Source organism: Panthera tigris, chromosome B2 (genome assembly GCF_018350195.1).
Source record: "Panthera tigris isolate Pti1 chromosome B2, P.tigris_Pti1_mat1.1, whole genome shotgun sequence".
Classification (NCBI taxonomy): domain Eukaryota; kingdom Metazoa; phylum Chordata; class Mammalia; order Carnivora; family Felidae; genus Panthera; species Panthera tigris.
In genome coordinates, this window is record NC_056664.1 from 37,461,040 (window position 1) to 37,482,646 (window position 21,607).

The following is a 21,607-nucleotide window of genomic DNA, read 5'->3' on the forward strand; positions in this document are numbered from 1 at the left end:
CAAAGTTTCAGGCCTCTGAGCCAAGCCTCTAGAACAGCACCCTCCGCTCCTCTGACAGATGGAAGCCGGCAGCTCTGTAACAGGAAGGGGGTTCCTGGCTTGGCTTTAGGGCTTTCTGGTCACAGGCACAAACCCCGCAGGGGCCAGGCCCTACTCGGAGCCCCTAGTGAACCTAGGCTTAGGAAACAGGGGAGAACAGAGGGAGAGGAAACAGCAAAAGCCAGGACCCAAGAAAGACAGGGAAACAGAAGAGGCTTCTGCATTTACTCCTCTTGCATCAGGCAGGGAGGGATAAGGACCCCTTTCTGGGGGGTGGGGGGCTGCCCAGGACACTGAACACCTACTGGGGCCCCAGTAAAGATCAGCTGAATTGCAGGTGGAGGAGAAGCAGAGAAAGAGAAGGCAAGGAGGCAGACGCAAGGGGAAAAGGGCAGGACTCACCGGCCACGAAGTCACCAAAGCCAATGGTGGAGATGGTGATGAAGGAGTAGTAGAGGCCCTCGATGTAGTCCCACTCCTCAGTCACCATGAACACGAAGGGCGGGATCACCAGGTGGACCAGGACGCCCCATACAATGAAGATGGCTGTGCAAGTGATCTGCGCCTTCCGCTGACAGGGTGGTGGGGAGACCAAGTCAGACGATGGCGGAGATGGGGAAGCCCAGCAGGGGCACCCAGGAGGCCACGGAGCAGGCTCACCACCCAGGGGAGGGCAAGCAGCATTGCTCCCGGCCTCACTCACAGGACAGGGGGCCCTGGGACTGCCCTCTTGCCATCTGCCCTGGCACCTCTGCTCATTCTTGGTCTTCCCCATCCTCCCGTCTGTCCCCTGCCAGGGTCCCCCCAGTGCTGCCCGGCACCTAGGGTTTAGAGACATACCAGGCTCACGCCTCTCCTGGTGAGGAACTGGCCCAGCCTCTTGGCACGTCCCCCGAAGAACTTGCCCAGGGCGCTGATCCACGTCAGGCAGAGCGGCACCCCGAAGAGACCATAGAAGACACAGAAGAGGCGCCCAGCAGGGGTCTTGGGGCCACATTGCCATAGCCTGAGGAAGGAGAGGAGAGTGAGGCACAGAGAGCCACAGCAGGGGTAACAGACACAGATCCAGCATTGGCCCCTGCCTCTATCACGTACCCATACCCACATCCACACACCCACATTCCCTAAGATCACTTGATATTGATCTAACATCAGGACTTAAGAAATGAAACTTCACTTGATCACACTACAGTCATGACCATTTACAGAGCAAGTGTGATAGCATGGGCTATGTCTCCTCCATCAGATTGGGAGCTCCCTGGTGGACAAAGCTTTCACCATTAGTAAACCTTCCACTAGTCCATACGGCACCACTGTGCAAATTACAAACAGCCTTCTCTGGGGAGACACCCCGGGGGCACCGTGGTAGACGGTCTATAAAGATGGCCATTCTTAATCCCTCCCTTTCCTGTGCAAGCCTGTGCCGCTGCTCACGGCAGGCTGGCATCTAATCCCCTCCCTTGGAATCTGGACATCAGTGTCTGGCTTGACCGGAGAATGCAGCGCAGGTGATGCCCAGTGGGCTAGGTCTAAGAAGCCCTCTTACTTCTCCCCGTGATATCCTACAATGCTCACTTTGGGGATTCTCCTTCTTGGAACCCAGCTGCCATACTCTGAGCTGCCCAAGCCAGTACATTTTCACCCCCAGCCGTGCTCTCAGCCAGCAGCCAGTGTCAACTATCAAATGTGCAGTGGACGAAGCCATCCTGGATATCTAGCCAGTAGTGCTTTTGGCTGACTCCAGTCTCACAAAGACTGCCTCCGCCATTACCTACCTCAAGCAAGAACCAACCAGCTGAACCCAGGCAACGCACAGAATGGAAAAAGCGAATAATAAGTTGTGTTTTAAGCCACTAACCTCTGGGGTAGTTGGTTATGAAGCCACAGAATATCAAAATACCCAGCCCGGCAGGCAAGCATGGGCTGGGTTTGTTCAGTGAGCAACCTGTTCAACCTCCTGCATGGCCCTGGCTATTGGGCTGTGTCATTTCTGCTCCAAGAGCCCAGGTGAGGACTCCTGGAAAACAATCTCCCAAGCGTGGCCCATCACCAACGACTGACTAAATCCCTAGGAAAAGTGTTAAAAGAGCACAATGCAACAAGGCCATGGGACCAGAGCTGGATTTTTACAAGGTTCCGTGGAGCTAGGGCATGGCAGTGGCTATCCTGAAGGTCCCAGAAGACTTACCAATGGTAGTGATGACTGTAGCTGCAAAAATCATTGCATTGGGCCAATTCCAGTTGTTGAAGGTCTGATTCCCTGTAATGGCCACGCCTTGTCCTGCAGCATCAGATACTACCTAAAAAGAGAGACACAGACTGACTCTTAATGCTTTCTAAGTGACAGCACTGTACATAACTCTGTAAGCATTCGTAATCATCACAATAATAAGGGGGCAGTTACTGTCTCCAATTTATTAGGTGATGAAATATCTTATAGAGGATCAGAGAGGTTAAGTGATGTGCCCATGGTCACACAGCTGGTCAAGCAGTCTGTCTCTAAAGTCCATTCTCTCACTGAGCCAGTGCTTCTCAACCTTACTAGTGTGCACCAGCATCACCCGGAGAGCTTGTCAAATACAGACTGCTGGGCCCCACCTCCAGAGTTTGATTCAGTGGGTCTGGGAAGGGGGTCTGAGAATCTGCATTTCAAATGAGTTTCCAGGTGATGCTGGTGGTAGTGGTCCAGAGTCCACACTTAGAGAGCTACTGTGCTAGGCTATTCTGCCTCGAAGAAGGCACATGTGATTCGGACACACAGGAGGATGCCTACACCCTACCCAGCCCTCCACAGAGAAGCGTTCTACTACAGGATAGACCTGGGAAGGACCCCCATATACCCTTCACCTCAGCTCAGGGCTCTCTTGGATCTGTTGTCTCAGGGTGTACGAATCAGCTAGCTTCCTTTTCCCCATGCTTGGGACTCTACCCTCTTCCCCTACAGACTCCCCATTCCTTCCCTTCTCTGGCTCCCTCTCTCTGCCCTGGGCCAAGCAATTTCAAGGTCTGGTCCAGGACAGATCATCAAAGGTGGTGTGCACATTTCAAGGCGACTCAAAATCCTGCTACCAGTCCCCACAGGGCTCCCAGCAACTGTGGGCAGCAGGTGAGAGGCCACCTGGGGAAGTCCACTGGTGGCCCCAGAAGAAGTCTTATCTATTCCAGGAACACTAATAGCTGCCAAACCTGTTCTGGCCGACCACAGACTGCCTCTAGCCCTTCCTTCAGTCCTGCCACCATTCACCCCAACTTGCAGATGACAGGGTGTGGACCCCAAAAGGAGGCTCACAGAAGGGCCCAGCATTTAAACCTGGGAGATTCCAGTTCTGCCCCCAAAGAGGGCCCCAGGTGGGCCACCCAATCCAGAGACCGGGAACTCAGCCAAATTCCCTATAAACCTCAAGCCTGGGACCGAGGGGAGGCAGAAGAAGGGGGAGGCAGAAGAAGAGCGAGGCAGATGGAAAGCCCAGAGTTGTAACCCACCACAGTGTGACTGAAGTCCGGTGGGAAACAAGGGAGGGGCTGGGGCTGTTGAGAAGGAATGAGCAGTTGGGAGCAGCAGCAGGCCCATGTAAACGGATCTGCAGATCCCATGAAGAATTTTCCATGATGACATGCCCGTCTGACAGGCCATCAAACCACACCACTCGCTGCCCTGCCTCCTCACGGCGCTTCCAGAGCATCTCTCTGCAGGCCGTGCAGTGGCAAAGCAGAAAGGCCGCAGGCTGCCTGCAACCCTTCGCTCAGAGAGCTGGCTGTCTAGCCAGCAGGGCCCCCTCCACGTGAGAGTACGAGCACATTCAGATCCTAAGGGGCCAACAGGTCCATCCGAACGGTTTTCTCAGAAATTAAACCTACGTCCGAAGCAGGAGAATGTAGCAGGGTCCCGTGTCTTAATGTCAAACAGATGGCGGCTCCCTTTGGCCCCAGCCTTTGTTGTAGAGCGGAAAGGGCAAAGCGTAATTGCCGGGGAGCTCAGCCTGACAGATGAAAAGAACGCTTAAGTAGGAATTGCACCACTGGCAGGGAGCGATGCCATCAGGGCGCCATCTCTGCTCATCCCCGTGGAGTCTTGGGAACATGGAAGCTGTCCCTATTCTCGCACAAACAAAAGGGGTGGGTTCTAGACACTCAAACCAGAACTCTTACAGATGTCTAAATGGGGACAGCAGCAAGTTTGGCGCAATCAGAAGAGGAACCGGTGGGTACCAGAAGCTAGCACAGGTTCATCAAGAATGAGTCACGCTCAGCTAAGTGCATCTCCTGCTCCAAAGGGGTTGCAAACCCTTGAAGTTGGGTGGAATGCAGTAAATCTAGATTTCAACAAGGCAGCCGAACAGATGAGCTTAAAGATATTCATGTGGACAAGACAGAGAAATGTAGGGCAAAGCTGGGATTAATTTGGATCCCTTTAAAGGCAGATAGACAGCCAAGAGGTCTTGATCTTTATCGACCTGGCCTGAGGTCTCCATGATCATGCCAAAGGCCTGGACTCTTCGATATTTTAATCAACAACACAGAAAAGACATACATAGATGGCTGCCCAGTCTCCTCTGCAAAGGATGCAAAATTGCGGACAAGGCCAGGGTGGGAAGATAGTTATTAACACACTGCAATGGCAGTCTGGAACTCAAAAATCATCTGGACTGGAAAAATGGGCCCAAACTAACAAGATATGACCATCTTTTACGTTTTTCATGTCATACACTTTGGGTTAGAAAAGGCCAGTATAGGTGTGAAATGAGAAGTCCTTGGGTTTCAGCTGACCACAAACTAACAAACACGAGGGTTGCTGCTGAAAGAAAAGTCAACACAATCTCAGACAGTGTCAACATCTTATCTGTCGAGGGCTGGGTCACACATGGGGAACTCTGTTCCACTGTGGGTGCCTGACCTCACATGATCTATTACCCAAGGAAGAGGAGAGTGGCTTTTTTGGATAGTGAGCTACCTCAGAATGGACTGCTCTTGGCAGTAATCCACTTCTGATAATAGAAAGTGTTGACAGCAAGGGTGACCACAGCACATCAGGGATGCTGACGGTGTGACTGGAAACAAGGGTTCCCAACTGGGCGGGAGCACCTTCTGGAAGTGTCTGGAAATGCTGCCTAAGTGGGGAGTGTTATCTTGCCAGCCACTGTTCCAGGCACCATGGACAGCACATTGAGGAGACAGAGTCCCTGTTGGCCCCCCCATCTATTCTAGTGGGGGATGGGGCTAGATGTCCAGCGACTCACAAGACAGCCCAACCCACAATGCCAACACTGCTTCCGCTGAGGAACACTGGCTTTCCGAAGCCAATCTGTGATTTGGGAATCATTAGTAAGTACTAAGGAGACACCAAACATAAGAGTGGCAAAACAGGGGTGTCTGAGTGGCTCAGTCGGTTGAGCATCCAACTCTTAGTTTCGGCTCAGGTCATCTAGGGTCATGGGATGGAGCCCCACACATTGGGTTCCATGCTTTGTAGAGCCTGCTTGAGATTCTCTTTCTCTCTCTCTGCCCCTCTCCTTTACTCATGCTCTCTCCCTCTCCCTCTCTCTCTCTCTCTCAAAAAAAAAAAAAAAAAAAAATAATTAATTAACAAAAAAAAAACAAAGTGTCAAACAGGGTAACCAAAGAGGGCATTATGGTTGGGAGCTCTGCAGCAGAAAAACTGGGTTTCCTGCTTTCCCTCTGCCAATCCTATGCCCTTTGGGGCACAGCCTTGCAGCCTCGGCCTCCAGCCCTGGGTTATCAGGGAGCCACAGCCCCAAGCACTTTCCCCAAGACCTCCGTTATCTCTCCATGGTCACCCAGAGAGGGGCAGCGAAGGGGGCATTCTGAGGCTCCCAATGTCCCCAGGGCTAGAAGCACCACTAGCCCTTACAGCAATCCAATGGTGGCAGTTCTGCCCACTGGTGAGGTCACAAAACAGGCTGAGAGAGGTTACGCGTGGCTGGGCTAGGTTCTGGTTACAAGTCAGTGGGACTCCCCCTCCCCTCTTCTCTGCTCTACCGGCCCCTAGGCACCCCCAGCACTCCTTGCTGTTGCCTCCTCTCTGCCTACGGCCACCAAGCAGCTGGCCTGAGAATCAGCTTGGCTCCATCACAATGCTGGAGTGGGAAGAAGGCTATTAGTGCTGCTGAGTGGCAAACACCCCTTGCTGGGGTGTATATACACATATTACCTAACTGGTTGTTCCTGTGACCCTGCCAGGTGTCCCTCGACAGGTGGGGGAAGTGAGGCTTGGGGGAGGGGCAGAAGTCCAGATGTGGACTTGGGGGCCTGCTTCCTGTTCCCACCATGTACAGCTGTGGCTCTGGCAGGGGCGACTCCATGGTGATGTTCAGGGTCATACCGAACGCAGGGGGCAGTCTCCCAGAACAAAGGGCCTGACCCAAGATCCAGGCCATCCCTGGGTTAGGGAGAGTGGCACGGGGGAGCCAGGCTGACACCACGATGGACGTGGCGTACTGTCCCCAGGGTTAGGCAAACAGCTCTAGCAGGAGGAGGTGGCCCCTGTTCACTCACAGGATTCTTTAACTTGGCTCCCTAATTCACACAAGACAATATTTTCATTTTCCACATGACCCTGGAGAGTGATGGGAGAAGGGATACTGCACACAGCCCGGGCCTAGCTCTTGTTTGGGGAAGGGATCGAGCTCCCTTCTGGGTCTCCCCTCTAACAAAGCAGCTGTGATTTACTGAGGGCTTACTATGCACTGATGCACTGAGTATTGTGCTAACACTTTACTGCCTTTAGCTTACTTAATGAGGACAGAATCCTGCTGGGAAGATACGTAATTTTTTCCATTTTGCAAATGAAAGTGTAAGGCTTGGAGAGGTTAACTAAGTAGCCTAAGGTCAGAATGCTAAAAGCACGAAGCCAGGAGAGCCCTGGCTAGATGTGGTTATCCTGCCCCCCTTCCCACAGAGGCCACAGGAAGGAGGCCAGTGCATACTTCCACCCCTTCGCACCAGCTGAAAAAACAGTGCCCTAAAACCAGTCCATCCACTCTGACCCGAGCTCAGCATTCTAGCCCGGCCTCCAGGGAGGCCACATGCCTTGCCTTGGCTTCAGGCAACCAGCTGCCCTGACCCCACCCTCCTGAGCTCTCACTGTCCGAGAAATACGGTTCCCGTACAGCTCCTCATCCCCCGGGATCTGGGGTTTCCCAGGCAGAGGCAGCTGCCAGGCCTCCCCTTCCTGGAGAGATTCATCCTGCTGAGCGGGCCAGTTCCAGGGCTCGGGACACGATGCCCACCTTCACACACAGGCAGGTGGGGCTGAGAGCCAGCCGGCTTGCCCCTCGCGCACCCTCCTGCGGTGGGGTGGGGATGGCAGCTATCTGCCGCTCACGGAGCTACTCCCCACCTGGCCTCCAGCTCCCAGGCAGACTCAGGGGTGGATCACAGAGCTCTTTCCCACTATGCAGGACGCAGCCTTAAGGCTCCCCGCTGAGGCCAGCCTCCACTGGACCCACAGACCGCTGGAGGCCCGCAGGCCGAGAGTCCTTTACCAGACCCTGGCTGCGGTTCCATTTCAGGCGCTGGGGGCCTCTGGCCTGGAAGGTGAAATAAAGCTGCCGGCCACACAGGCATGGTGCTCAGCACAGGGTAGAAAGGACTTTTATCATCCGCCTGGCCCTCCCAGCCCCCTTGTGAGGGGGGCACTGTTTGTTAATCCTTATTTAACAGATTAGAACAGTTGATATCTGGATAGCAGTGGATTTTGAGTGGTTATATGACTGACACCAACCAAGCCCTTTAAATCACTCAGCTCCCTGAATCTTTACAAGCCTAAAGCGCAGGTGCTGTTGCCCCCAATTACAGATGAGGACAATGAGGCTAATTAAGTAAGTGGCCCAAGGTCACACAGCTAGTCTGTGGTGGAGCTGAGGAGTGAACTCAGGCGGTCTGGCTCTTAACGCCCCCACCCCATGCTACCTACAGATGTGGAGAGGGGAGCAGGGGATTCAGGGTGGGCTTCTTAGCTACAAGGACTGGAACCAGGTCTCTGAAACACAACTTCCCAAGCAAATTCGAGAGAAATCTGCAGGAATGCAGACTCCCCTAGAACATAAGCTCCATGAGGACAGGACTTTTGTTTTCTTTTCTACTGTTGTATTCCCAGAACCTAGGACACTGCCTGGCACGTTGAAGGTGCTGGTTACATGGGTGAGTAAATGATCTTCAATGAGTGTATATTCTCTGGCCTGGACTGACTCATCCCCCAGGGGTCTCCCTTCAACACCTTCCCAGTATTGCTCTGCAGCTGGGTTTCAACTAAATTCAGCAGCAACAAGGTGGAGGCCTGAACCCAGCAAGAGAGGGAAGCAGAGTCAGACCCCAGCAAGAGTGGGGGCTGGCAGGGCCAAGGGCTGGCTGCAGACACCACTGAAACCACCAGCCTCCAGCTGGCACTGAGGGTGGGGTGAAGGGGAGTGATTGCTAGACTCTGAGAGGGGGCAGAGGGCTGGGGAAGGGGTGAGGTGCGGGAGACAGATGAAAGCCCCCTCGGCCAAGGCCAGGATGGCAGAGCTGGGAGAGTCCCTGGGGAGACTGAAGGACTGTCCTTTCTGCAGGAAGGGGAGGGAGTCCCCTTTGGAAACTGTCCTGGGGGCAGCAGGTGAACAGAGAGAGGAGAGGGAAGATAGAAGTGAACCCTGGTAGAAACACTTACTAGCAGGCTCTCTGTGGCTCAGCCTTCATGTCGGGAGGCAGAGGGCTCCCAATGGCTGACATCAAGTCTCTTGGTAAATAACTTAGCCTATCAGCCTCAGTTTCTCCATGTGCTAAGAATAACCCGTCTCCTGAACATACACTTTTTGCGTGCAGGACGTCATTGTAAGCACTGAATAAACGCACCTGCAATCTGCACTGTGACTTGTCATATGGGTCCATCAGGAAACCAAACCCTAAGAGGATCTGAGACCCAGGGGGAAAGACCCCTCGTCCCCAAGGTTAAGTCAAAGGGCAAGGGGTTAACTTCCCTGCACCTGGAGGACAGGCCTGGGTGAGAACAGGCGACACTGACCCCAAGCTCCCTCACACCTGCAGCCTTTTCCCACCTCTTCCTATTCTAACAGTGAAAGCTTCCTTTGTTAGTCTGAGCAGTCAGTCGGCTTCCTCAGGGCACAGGGGGACTTCTCCAACACCAAGGGGGACCAAAACAACTCACAAGGGGGACGGGATCAGCTGGAGTCAAAGAACCTTGGGAATGCGGGTGTGTGTTAAAGCTCTCCCTGGCAGGGGAAACAGAGGCTCGCCCAAGATGCCCTGTTCCATCCCTCAGAAAGCTCATCTCTCCTGATCTCTGCCACCCAGAGGCTCCCAGTCATCCTGGCCAGTTTCCTAAGCAGCCAAGCAAGGCAGGCAGACTGTGGGAAGGTGTGAGTTGGGGGTGAGAAACATGCCACACACTGCGACCCCCACTGTGCCCGCCAGGAGGGGCTGAGGCTGGGGCCTAGGTAGCCTGTCTGAACCCTGGCCCCAGCTCCCCACCCAGCTGCCCCCAGACTCACAGCACCCACCTACCACCCAGCCCCTGCTGGACTCTCCCCGCGTGTCCCTGTCTGTCCATATGTCCATCTAGTCTAACAAAGAACCCCTCTGAACAGGGGGCCGGGGGTGGGGGGGAGGGGTGGAGGCCCAGGGGGAGTGTTGTGAACAGGACTGACATCAAGTGGAGATTAGTAAACCTATCTCAGGCACTTTCCAAGCAAGTATTTGCAGTATGGACTTGTTTACAACAATGTTTATCAAATCCTTTAACACCTGAACTAATGAGCAGATAAAGGGAGGAGGGGAGGGGGAGCCCAGAGCCTGCGTGAGGACTCCCTAGAGCAGTTTGAGAGTGGGGATGTGGGGGGCTAGTGGGGAACAGCTAGTCTGTCCAGCTGCGGGCCAGTCCTCCATCAGACAGTCCTTTCTGGGACTACTGGCAGAGTAAAGTGCCCCGGCTGGAAGGTGAGCATCTGTTAACTATCTTATTCCTAAAACCAATTAGAGAGTGGAAGACTAAAGTTAAGCCCTCGATTATCTCCATGCTCTGTCCCTCTGCACCACTCAGACTGACTTGACTTCTCAAGCTTTCCTTAACTGGGGATAGCGGAGAGGGTGCTGGGCTTGTTTTTAGATGAGGAAACTGAGGCTCAGGGGCCTTAGATACCACACAGTCATTGAGGCAGTGGCTCTCAGTCCAGGCTGCCCAACACAACCCCTTCCCGGGGCAGGGCGGGGGGGGGGGGGTGTGGGGGTGAGGGTGGGGGTGGGGGGAGGGGACGTTAAACAACTACAGTGCCTGGGCCCCCCCGCAAGTGTTCTGTGTAGTTGACCTAGGTAGTGAACAAACCCCAAGGGGGATTCTGACGTGCAGACACTCACTGCCTAGTGTGGGGTGATGGGCGTGGACGCCAGGCTCCAAGCCTCCACCTCCCTGCCCCTGGGCATTCTCACTGGCCTCTCCCCTCAGCCCAGGTGACCAGGGTGTGGCTGGGAAGGCAGGCGCACCTTATGAACGGGGTACTGGCGAGGGCCAGGCGGTGCCACCCTGATACCTGTGCCAGCTGCAGGCCCTATCGCTCCCGGGGAAGAAGCAGGTGTCTGTGGCAGGTGCAGGGACCCAAGGGGGCAGGGCCACACCGCATCTCAGTTGAGACCAGACCTCAGCTATTGCGGTATGGACTTTGTTAACTTCTTTTTTGCTTATCTGTAACTTTCAGATTTGTGCCAGTGCCCACCCATGGAGTATTTGTTTTTAGAGGAAAGAAGGAAAGATGAATTGTTGGACACGTGGCTGGAATGCTAGGTTGGTAAGCTAGGCAATAGGGCTGAGGACCCAGGTCCAGCTCTACTCTGCCAGCCACTTGCTGAGATCCTCCTGGAACCCTGGACCTCTGTCCACTTCCTTCTCTGTAAAATGAAGAGGTTGGTCTAGGACTCCCGGGGTCCCCCTGCCTGTACAATGCATAATTTCCTCTGCCCAGAATCATGACTTCTGGGCCCAGTTCAGCACTTCCCAAATCCCCAATCCACAGCACATTTGAGAAGATACATTTTCATTCTCGAGACTCAGTTCACTGGCCACCAGCTCCAGCTCCTCCTGAGCCCCCAGCAAGTCAGGTCACCCACGTCAGGAGTGAGCCCTGCTCCTCGATCACGCTTCCTCTTCCTCGTGTCCCCTGGAGGATGCAGGACTGCAGGACGGAGAAGGCACCTCACTGCGTCTACTTCTCTTTGGTCCTTAAAGTAATGTGCCGGTGCTGGTCTGGGCTGCCCTCCCTCAGCCCAGGTGTCTCGGGCGGGGCTGTGTACAGAACACAGCACAGTCCCCTGCAGTGTTGGTCACACCTACAGAAACCCACACAACCTCACTAGGCAAAGTGGGAAGTGGTACACCACCATGTCCTCAAGGCACACTTCAGGGGTCACCATACCACTGCTTAACCGGGACTGTGCGTAGAGATGGTCCCGGGGGAGGGATTGGGAAAGTACTCCTGCCGGGGTCCTGCCCTCGGGGAATCAGCCAGCAATGGTCTGGGGCACGGAACTAAGATGATTAAATCTGCCCCGGGTGACTCTACTATTATAAGCGGCCAATTTCAAAGCCACTGCCCCAGACCTAAACTGTCCTCCCTCCCGAGGCCAGCCCCGCCCCTTGAGCCAGTGCAGCAGGCCGTGGAAGCATGGCTGTCCTCCAGCCCACCTTTGGGCTTCCCCTCCTGCACCCTCCCAGGCCATCTCTCAGCAGCCTCATTGGAGCTCAGAAGCACCACTGGATCTCACGCTCCAAGGGGCAAGCCCATGCCAGAGGGGAGTACATTTTCAACAGAAATCTCTGGGTTTCCGATTTTCTCAGGCCCGGGAGCCCTGTTTGTACTCGGGAGGGACAATAAAAACAAGGCAGGTGACCCTGCCCCCATTGTTCTGGTAACCCCCCAGCAGCTGGGGGCCCCCTCCCGTGAGAGCTGAGCCCAGGGCAGAGCTTTGCAGGGACTGGCTGACCTGGGAAGGCTGCAGGCTTGGCTAAAGCAAACAGTGAGGGCTGCTGGGGTCTGGGCTCAGGATGGGGCGTCAGCAAGTGTTCTCAGGCCCCTGGAAGGCTCAGCAGACGCACTGGACTGGAAATCCCGGTGTGTGCAGACATAGGGGACCTCGCCAGCCCAGCTCGAGGTCTCCCGGCACTGCTGCCTGAGAGCACTTCCTCCCACCCGAACACACACACAAGGTGATCCTCTGGAGCCATGTTCCCCAAATCCACCTCCTGCTTCATCTTCTTAAGGACCCAGGGCAGGTGGGATGTCCAGGGACACCTAAATGACAAGAGGGATATCCTTTATCCACCTCAGCTTCTCTGCCCAACAATTCACACCCACTGCCCTGCCCGGGGTGACCATGGCCTGGCCATGTCATGTCCTGTGCTGCTACCATCAATTCCTGATCTGGGATGCTGGGGCCTGGGGCCTGGGTTCATGACTTGGCCTCTTCCCTGCCCCCAGAATCCAAATTCTGGGAGTGTCAGACATCTCTCTGCCTTCCCAGATGTAGAGAAAATTGTTCGGCCAGGACCCCTCAAGCATGCCAGGTGGGCAGAACAGTCCCCTGTTCTGGGATGGGGACACTTGGGAGTGAAAGTGCCCCACACAGGGTTCAGCTTCTGGCTCGTCCTTTCCATACAAGCCAGCAAACCTCTCTGGGCCCCAGCCAGCAGCTCTAACAACAAGGCCCAGGAAGAGCATGGAGCTGGCACTCCCCTCCTTCTCACTCGAACCCACGATCATCAGGCACCTCTCACACCTAGAACTCCTGTGGCCCTAATCTCATTCAAGGCCAAGACCCTGGAGGGAAGGGAGGCAAAATGGATATTCCTATTCCCATTTTGTAGGTGAGAAAATCAATCAGAGGGAGCTAGTGACGTGGTCGAAGTCACACAGCAAGCTGATTGCAAAGCACAGAGCAGAACCGACCAGAAGCCCCCGACTCTCCGTTGAGGCTCCTTTCCGCCAAACAACCAGACCATCCATTGCCCATCCCGGGACTGGGTTGACAAATGCCAACCACAGCGGAGCAGGGAAGGGGACAGCAGACAGGTAGGCAAAGGTAACAGATGACACAGAGCTATGAAAGCGTTGTGCAGATCTAGTTTTGATATTATTTAGGGGATGAGCCTACGCTTACACTCCCCATCTCCAACTCCCGGAATGCTTCTTAGATCCACCCGGACCTTGCAGTGGGGTGGAAGGTGCAAACTCAGAAGTCACCCTCCACGCAAGGTTTCTAAAAACAGCCCTCGAGCAGCCACAAAGGAGGCCACAGGGACCGCTGACCTGCTATCTCCCCGTCCAGGGCTGACGACCTGACCTGATTCACCATCAGCCCGGCTGCCCCACTCCCGCCACCTTGCTTCCGGTCCTCCAGAGCTCAGGTCTGCACGCTGGCCTGCACAACACAAACCGGGATGGCCAAGCCACTTCAAAATCACAAACGTCATGTTTGGGACCCTCCACAAGCAGCCCGGGGATGAGCAGGAAAGGCCTGGGCTCTGAAACAGACGTGCCTGGGTGTCCACCACTCACCAGCAGGTCACCGGGGACAAGTCTTCTCCCCTCTCCAAGCTTCACTTTCCGCACCTGGCAAGCGGCGGTACCAAGACTGCATCGGGTTGGGGTGCACCTTACATGAAACAATGCACGGCTCGGTGTTGGGCATACATGGTGTGCCCCCGAAACAGATACTGGGTAGAAAAGTGAACATGGGAAACACAAGGGTGATGGGGGGGGCGGGGGGGATGCCTGCTGGACGGGGCCTCCAGAGCTGCAACGGGAGAGCTGGGCTGGCTGCCAACAGCAGTGCCCTCCTTTCCGGCTACCACCGCCTGGAAGACCAGGGGCTGGGGACACTACTTATGGCCACAGCCTGTTTATCTCCCCCAAGATAGAAGGCAGACTTCACTCATCCCTTATTCCTAGAACGGAAACTGGCACCAGTAAATACTCAGTATTAATGAATAACTGAGTCTCCAAGACAGATGCCTTTCCTAATCACACCTTCCAGTACACAAAGTTGGGTGCCAGTGCAGTTGATGTGGGTTCTGGCTCCGCTGGGTAAGGTGGGCAGTCCTGGTAGGTGAGGGCAGCCCGCATTGATGGCTCTGTTGTTTCTCTGCCCCAGTGCCTCTCCCCTGCCTCACCCTGCCCTACCCCACCCCACCTGTCTGCAAGGCCAAAGCCCCCAGAGGTCCTAGCCCCGATGAGTCAGCTTCCCTGCAGACTTTGGAACCATCAGGATTTCAGAGGAAGGAGACACGTGGGTGGGGAAGGGGGGGAGCCCAGGAGGCTCGTCAGGGTTGAGAGCCCCAGGTCTTCCCATGCATGTCCTTGCTTTCCTGCTCCCCCAGCAGTTGGAAGGACACTCTGTTCCAAGAAGCTCTCTTAAACCCTGGAGGCTGCTGGTCGTGTTCCTCTGGACAGCCCTGGGCTCCCTTGCTGGGATCCTGAGGACATGGTTCCCCTCCGCCGACATCCCCACACTCCTGCCTCCATAAAACCTGTCCCTGATCCCTGCCTCGGTCATGCCTTCTGGTTACACCCATACCCCTTGAGAGGAGGGCTGTGGCTGACATCGCCCACCTCCTGTCTTGCAGAGCACCCCAGACCATAGGCAAACTCTCCCCCACCTAGGGGCCTCGAGAGCGGCCCCTCCACCTGCTCCTTCCTCCTTTCCCTCTCGCTTCACCCCCGGCTGGTGGGTCTGGGTAATAAGTAACTACCCATCCTTGAAGGCTGGGGTTCTGATGATAAGGAATTATTAAGCTTACCCATTTACTGAAATTTGTTTAAGATGACTAGATGGTTAAACTGTAAACCCCTTCATTAATTTAAAAACAAACAAACAAAAAAAACCAACAAAAAAAAGAAGCCCACAGGGGTCGTAGGGAGTGGTATTAATTCTGCATGAGGGGTAGACAGCTGAGTTTCTCCACTCCTGTGGAGTAACCCTCCCGCCTGTTTATTGCAACCCCCCACCCTGCACCCAATCCTGGCCCCGCTGTGTCCAAGCATGATCCCACCCCATACCTCTCCACAAAGCCCCCTGCAGGATTCTCCTGCAGGCCAACCACCTGTCATAAAATCCTTCCTTATTGTCTGACTCTAGCCTAAATCCCTCCGGCTGCACTCCAAGCCCATTTCCTTTGGTTCAGTCTCCAGCTGGAGACGGACAACAGCTGGCTTCCATCCTCCCTGGAATAAATTGTACAAGAAACTACCGGCAAAGTAGCACAGGCATTTTGGGATGGATGGTACTCTTTGCCCGGCGGGGGGGGGCGGGGGGGGGTGCTTCTGCCTTATGGGCCCCCAAAGCCCAGATCAAATCCCACCAGAAGGCTGAGTCATGATCAGAGACAAGGGTCAAGACCACAATGCCCGACGGTCGTGAAAATCCCTGGGCCGGATGCAAAGGGAGTCCCATCCTGAAGGGCAGATCCCCCACTCCCCAGACTGCCACAGATTTCACTGGTCATTCCACCAGGGGCGCTGGCCCCCAAGACCCCATTTGGAGATCACAGAAATAAGACACAAACAGGCTCCCCAGTTTGGGAAAGGAAATGGGAGCCAGATATATGTAACCAGGGCCCCCCCGGTCATGGGCTGCTAATACCACCCTTACTCAGGTAGGTCATGACAGGAGAAGGGCAGAACAGGCACAGCCACCTCAGCCTTTTCCATCACGCAGGGACGGTCCCTGGCCCACCTCCCATCCCCAGCCAACTGGGGCGTGGACGTGACCAGGGTGAAGAAACACTGAGGCATTTTGTGCTGAAGGTATGGAAAAGTACAGCCAGGCCCTCCTAGCACAGAGAGGCTGGGCTGAGGTGAGGGGTGGTGTGGGAGTTAGAAAAACCTCCCATCCCCAGACCTGGGGCCCGGGACCAGAGACAGGCCTGGTGACAGGAAATGGAAACTCTCTGGATGGCACAGGAGGAGAGTCATGTCTGTAAGACAGCCCCGTTGCAAAACCCACGAAGCAGAAAGTATCAGTACCATGGCTCACTCACTCTCTCTCTCTCTCTCTTCTTTACGAGGGCTGGGATTTTAAGCAACAGCATTTTTCAAGTCTGCTTAACCCCCTAACTCCCACCCAAGGGCTGGCAGCTCTCAATCTTCTTAGCAGAGAGCAGGAACTGTCAGTGCATGGGCCCGCACAGGGTCAGCTATTCTCCAGCCCCAGAAGTCATGACCTCCATTTCTTCACTTGTAAAACAGGAAGAACACTGCCTCCCCCTCCCCCCACACCCCCAACTCTCAGGGCTATGGATCCAAAGGCTCGATGGATGTGAACGTGAAGGACATGAAGCAGGGGCACAGGCAAAGCCAGAGATGCCCCTGACTTAAAACTTGTGGTTTCTAAACGCCTCGTGCTGTTGGGATAGGCTTTCTTTCAGCCTCCTGGTGCATTGTGTGTGGCCAGGGAAGGCTCAAGGACAGGAAGGTGCATGGCACGAGATTTCCAAGTCACCCAGGGGTCATGCAGGAGAGCGAAATCCGCTCCTCACGTGGCCGCATCCTGTCCCCCTGCGGAACTCAGTTTCCCACGAGAACACTACATGGCAGCTGGGACAGCCACTTCTCAGGCTCGTCCTGGGAGGTCCATTTACCCTTCCAGCCTGCTGAAAGTGGCTGTCTGTCCTGAGGGCCAAACAAGTGACCCATCAGTGGGCTTCCAGGACACAGCCTGCCACCTCCCAGGAAGAGTGGTGAGACCAGATGGCAAGATGGCAAGAGGGTTCCCGTCACCCTTACTCCCACCTTGGGGCCCTGCGTTATTCCCCTCTTCGGTGGGGCAAGAGTGCAGCTGTGCCTGCCTGTTACAAATGCCATATCTGGCCAGGCATCAGCCCCAAGCCCTGTACAGAACGCATCCAACCTAATTTAACCCAAAGAAAGAAGGGACCAGAGTTCTGGACGACCTTCCCTTGCACTGTGCAGCTCAAAGCTGGATCTACTGATTAAGTATTTACTGAGCACTGGCCATATGCTCTGATGCTGTGAGCCAAACAAGGGAAGTGCAAGACAGGCTCTGCCTAGAAGGACTCGCAGTTCTGTCCAGATACGGGCAGGCACACAGGAAGTTACAGGACGGTGGAAGACACCACAAGAAAGCAGCGGGATAAACGTCGAGGTCAGGACAAGCCCCAGGGCTTGAGCTATGCCTCTGTCAAAGTCCCAGCAACTGGCCACAAAGCAGGACAAGAAGCCCAAACCCAGATGGGGAAACGGAGGCTCACAAGACACAAACGACTAGAGCAGAGCCATCTCCCGGTCAGATGCTTCCGCAAGCTCTGAAAAGCGCCGGGCCCTCCTCCCCAGCCCCACCCTTGGGTCCTCCACCTTTCCTGGCCCAGGACCCATATCATGTACCCCAGAAGGAACCTGGAAAACTCGCCCTGCAGGTTCCGTCGGCCACCCCTTCTTCTATTCTTTCCAGATTTGGGGTGGAAGAGATGTTCATGTTCTCATCCCAAGGGGAAGATGTTCCCCGGGTGGCCGCAGATCCACCCAGCCAGCGAGCCTGGACCTTAAATGCAGGCTTTCCTCCCCAGGGCCGGGGAAGAGCTGCCCTTCACTGCAGACTGGGCTGAGGAACAGGGCGGAGCAGGCAATCAGAAGGAAAGACACCCTGGACAACAACTGGAGGTCCGTGGAAGATGACTCACTGTCTACCTCAGCCTGGGCCCACCTCCAATGGAGCCAAGGTGGACTGATGGTGACACCAGGAATGACCCTCCCATCAAATACACACTCATCTGAGTCTGATGTGGCTGAGTGGGCAAGGCGGTCCACAGCCCTCTGCAATCTCACGCTTTCTGGGGTGTGAGGGTGGGTGTGCTCACCTCAGAAGGGCTTGCAAGTTTCCGGTTGGGGGCGGGGGTGGGGAGGCCACCCCCTACAGGTTCCTGGCACACCACCGTCCCATCTCCAAGCTTGCCAGGCTGGGCCAGCTCTCCCCTCTCCCACCCCAGAGCAGGAATGGAATTTGACTAGACACCGCGAGAAGCCAGTGGGCCATTAGAAACCTCAACAGATTCCTATCAACACTCCAGTGCTGTCCAAGAGAACTCTCTGTGCTGATGGAATGTTCTATATCTGAGCAGTCCCATGTGGCTACCAAGCCTTTGAAATGTGTGACTGAGGAACTAAATTTTAATTTAAAATTAAACAGCCACGATATTTAGTCATTATCACGTTAAAATAAAATTAATTGGCAACAGGTGGGTGGTGATTACCGATCGGATGCAGAGTGAAACACAACACATCCTACTCAGACTCTCTCTCCCAGACAGAGTCCGCCTTCCCCTGGTCCCTCACGTTCACCCAAGCCTCCGGAGGTAAACCGCAGCACGCTCCTGACTCTGAGTTACATGCATGGTCCTGGGCTGACCCAAATCTCACTTGTGCTCTGTGTTCATCCAAAAGGCAGGGCAAGGTCTCCCTGTGCCCCTGTGAGACTTGGCAGAGCTGGATGCAACATAACACTTGTCCGTGGGCCGCTGGAAGACACCGTCCCTTGTAGGGGACACTGGGCGCAGCACTGGGTACAGCCGCTGGGGCTCCCTGGCTCTGCCAGGGACCTCTCAGGGAACCGCACCCTCTCCTTGGTGACCGCCGACTTGTGTGTCTAGTCTCAAACACCTTGGTCTGCAGACCAAAGGCCCCCCCTCATTTACCCAGACATTGAGCCCCTACGCCTCCAAGTGTTCAACAGCACGGCTGCCCAGGAAGTCACAACTTTGGCAGCTACGTTGAAAAACAATAGCAACACACTGTTTAGCAATCACAGAGCTGACACCAGGTTTTAGAGTACGTTCTGTTAAAACCGTGTTTTTGCTTTGTGCACCTCAAACATTAAAAATGAAAACAGCTAGCACAGAAGTGGCTGATGACATAAGCATATATCTTACCCTTTAAGAAAATTAAATTTCTCTGTTTTAAAGGCTTGACAACAGCATTTCAGAAAACTGGGGAGGCAGAGAAAGAAAGAACCATAAATAATCCTGCCTCCAACTCAGTACTCACGCCTTCTGTTTTTACATCAAATTTCTATGACTCAACGCTAACAGAACCCCCACACTAACTTCAGAGTCCCAGCTGCCCTCACCCCCAGTCTTGTTTTCATTTAACTTGAAGCCTGGCTTCTAGCTCAGTCCCACTTTGAGAAACACCAACCGAAGCACCACCCCCAAGAAACCGCCCCCACCCCCAGGGCCTGGGTAGCTCAAGCATCAGGTGTCCCTGTGGTAGTCTGTGTGAGGGTTTCCCATCCACTGGCCACACAGCCCCAGACAGTCAAGAAGGAAGGACTAACCTGTGTGTGCAGAGCAGTGGGGGAGAGGGGCGGAGGAGTGTGTCCACAGACACAAGACCAGCTTCAGGAAGGGGAGGTTTTAAGGCCTGTACACAGTGACCCCAACACAGAGCAGGCAGAAGAGCCAGGGGGTTTGACCACATGCAGCTCTCAGCCCTGGAACGTTCCAAAAAGAGAGGTTGTGCCAAAAACTGAGATCAGTGAACCTGAGTCCTCAGCAGGCTTGATGCAGATGGGAAACTTCTGGAGCAGGACCCAGAAGTGCCCCCCATGTCTCCAAAGTTGCCCTGCCCCAGCACCGTGGCGCCTGCCCTGGGTCTAGACCCAATGCACACCTAACCCAGGGAGGTGTTGACATTTTGCCAGGCAACTTATAGACCTGTCCCAAGAGGGCGGTGCGCAGGTGAGGTTCAGAGAGGTGGGGCAGTCCCGGAGAGCTTGCTAGGTAGACGTAGAGTCTGGCTGGCCAAGACCTCCATTGGGAGGGCTAGGGACAGTTTTCCAGATTAGTTTTCCACCTAAAAGGCAAAGGAGGGCTGTGAGGGTCCTGCCTCTGAAATTTGAGGACTGGTGGAAGAGAGGCTGAAGGAAAGAGAAATACAGCTCGTGGTTCGGGGTATTCATTAATAATTACCCCTTACTCAGTGCTAGACTTGCGATCCACTGGGGCACAGGTAGAGGGCCTCACGGAGGAGGGGGGGCACTGCAGACCCCCAGGGTGGGGAAGACGTGCCCAGAGAAGGAGGAGGCTCAAAGGAAGGTGACCCCAGGCTCAGGGGAGCCTTCCCTGACACCCCTGGCCCAACGCAACTTTTCTCCCCTGGCGCACCCGAGGCTCCCACAACATGCCAGCTCCCTACTCAGTAATTCTCCATACACATTGCATAGCCCCACGCCAACCTCAAAAGCAGAGCTAATGTCTAATTCTTCCCAGAATCTCCACAGTCCTTAAACCAGCATATGTACTGGGCATACGGCAGGTGCTCAGCCAAGTGTCTAATTGGCCTTAGGGAGCAAGTCCTTGGTTCCGAAGGGGGCAGCCACCTGGCCCAGTCACACAGCAAGTCAGCTGAGTAAGCCCTAGGCCCCCACTCCCTGGGCCACTCATAAGTAGATCTCTGGGCTGCGGCTAGAGTCTGGGGGATGGGAGAGACGGGGTGTTGCAAAGCTGATAATCAGGACACCCTCCCTTTTCCTGCTCCCCAGGGGGTGCTGACAAGACACTACTGCATCAGCTTGCTCCACTTAGCCCACTCAGCACTCACTTACCCTCAGTGAGAGGCACTGCTCTGGGGGGCCGGGATGCTGACAAGGGAAGGGCGTGCTTCCAAAGCTAACACTGTCAGGATGCATTCCACGACCCAGGAGGCCAGAGTTTTATTTGAACAGCAGAAATGGGGAAGGTACGGGGCTGCTGTTCTTTCTCCTCCAGAGGGTCTGTGAACAGGTGCCACCCTGCGCCTGGGACGTGGGAGGGTCAAGAAACTTGCACTTAGACACAAGGGGCCCGTCCTGGGGTCCTCAGCATGCTGCAGTCACCGACCTCTATCCTCAGCCATGTGAGCAGCATCGGGGTGGTATTTCCACTGCAGGAGGATGGCAAGACTAAAGCTATTCCCTACCAAGGTGTAGCCCAGAGTCCTGCTGGGGGCCTTCCCCTGGGGAAGCCAAATGGGGGCACACGTCACAAGTACAGGTTTAGCTGCTGAGGAGGTGGCAGTAATATGGGGACTCAGGTGGAAATCTCACAGCTCACAGCTACACCTCCCCCGTCGGCTCCTTGATTTTTTTTCTCAAAGCCTCGGTCTCTGGGTCCCCTGACCCACAAATTCTGTCATGAAGGGTAGGGGCCTGTTGGGTCTGTAAGGATGATGGAGAAAAGGGGCTGAAGGCAGGAAAGGAGTTGACAGACCCGACTCTGAACTGTGGCACCCACTTACATAACCCAAGCTTTCCTGCTTTAAATGTTTTCATGCTGCAAGTGGCAAATAAACCTATATGTGGTCAATGTGGTCAGGAAACGGTGGTGTCAGAACCCTGAAGGCTACAGAACACAGCGTTCAGCAAAGGCCAAGCAAGCATGCATGGGGAGCTTTTGGGGTGCTAGGAACCAATGGGCCCCGAACAGAAAATCCAGCCCCAAGGAGTGGCTGGTAGCCTAGAAAGATCAGTAGGACTGGTGCTAATTTAGGACACCATGAGAGGCCACTCTGCAGAGCCC

At 54.9% G+C, this 21,607-nt stretch overlaps 1 protein-coding gene across 1 annotated transcript in view; it reads right to left on the reverse strand.

Annotated features, from left to right (window-relative positions):
- The window catches only part of KCNK5 (potassium two pore domain channel subfamily K member 5), a 37,204-nt gene that overhangs the window by 3,551 nt on the left and 12,046 nt on the right, over window positions 1-21,607 (reverse strand). Inside the window, 4 exon segments of the mRNA XM_007085230.3 lie at window positions 442-610; window positions 880-1,031; window positions 1,034-1,045; window positions 2,228-2,339. Of these exon segments, the coding sequence (XP_007085292.2) occupies window positions 442-610; window positions 880-1,031; window positions 1,034-1,045; window positions 2,228-2,339 (445 nt within the window).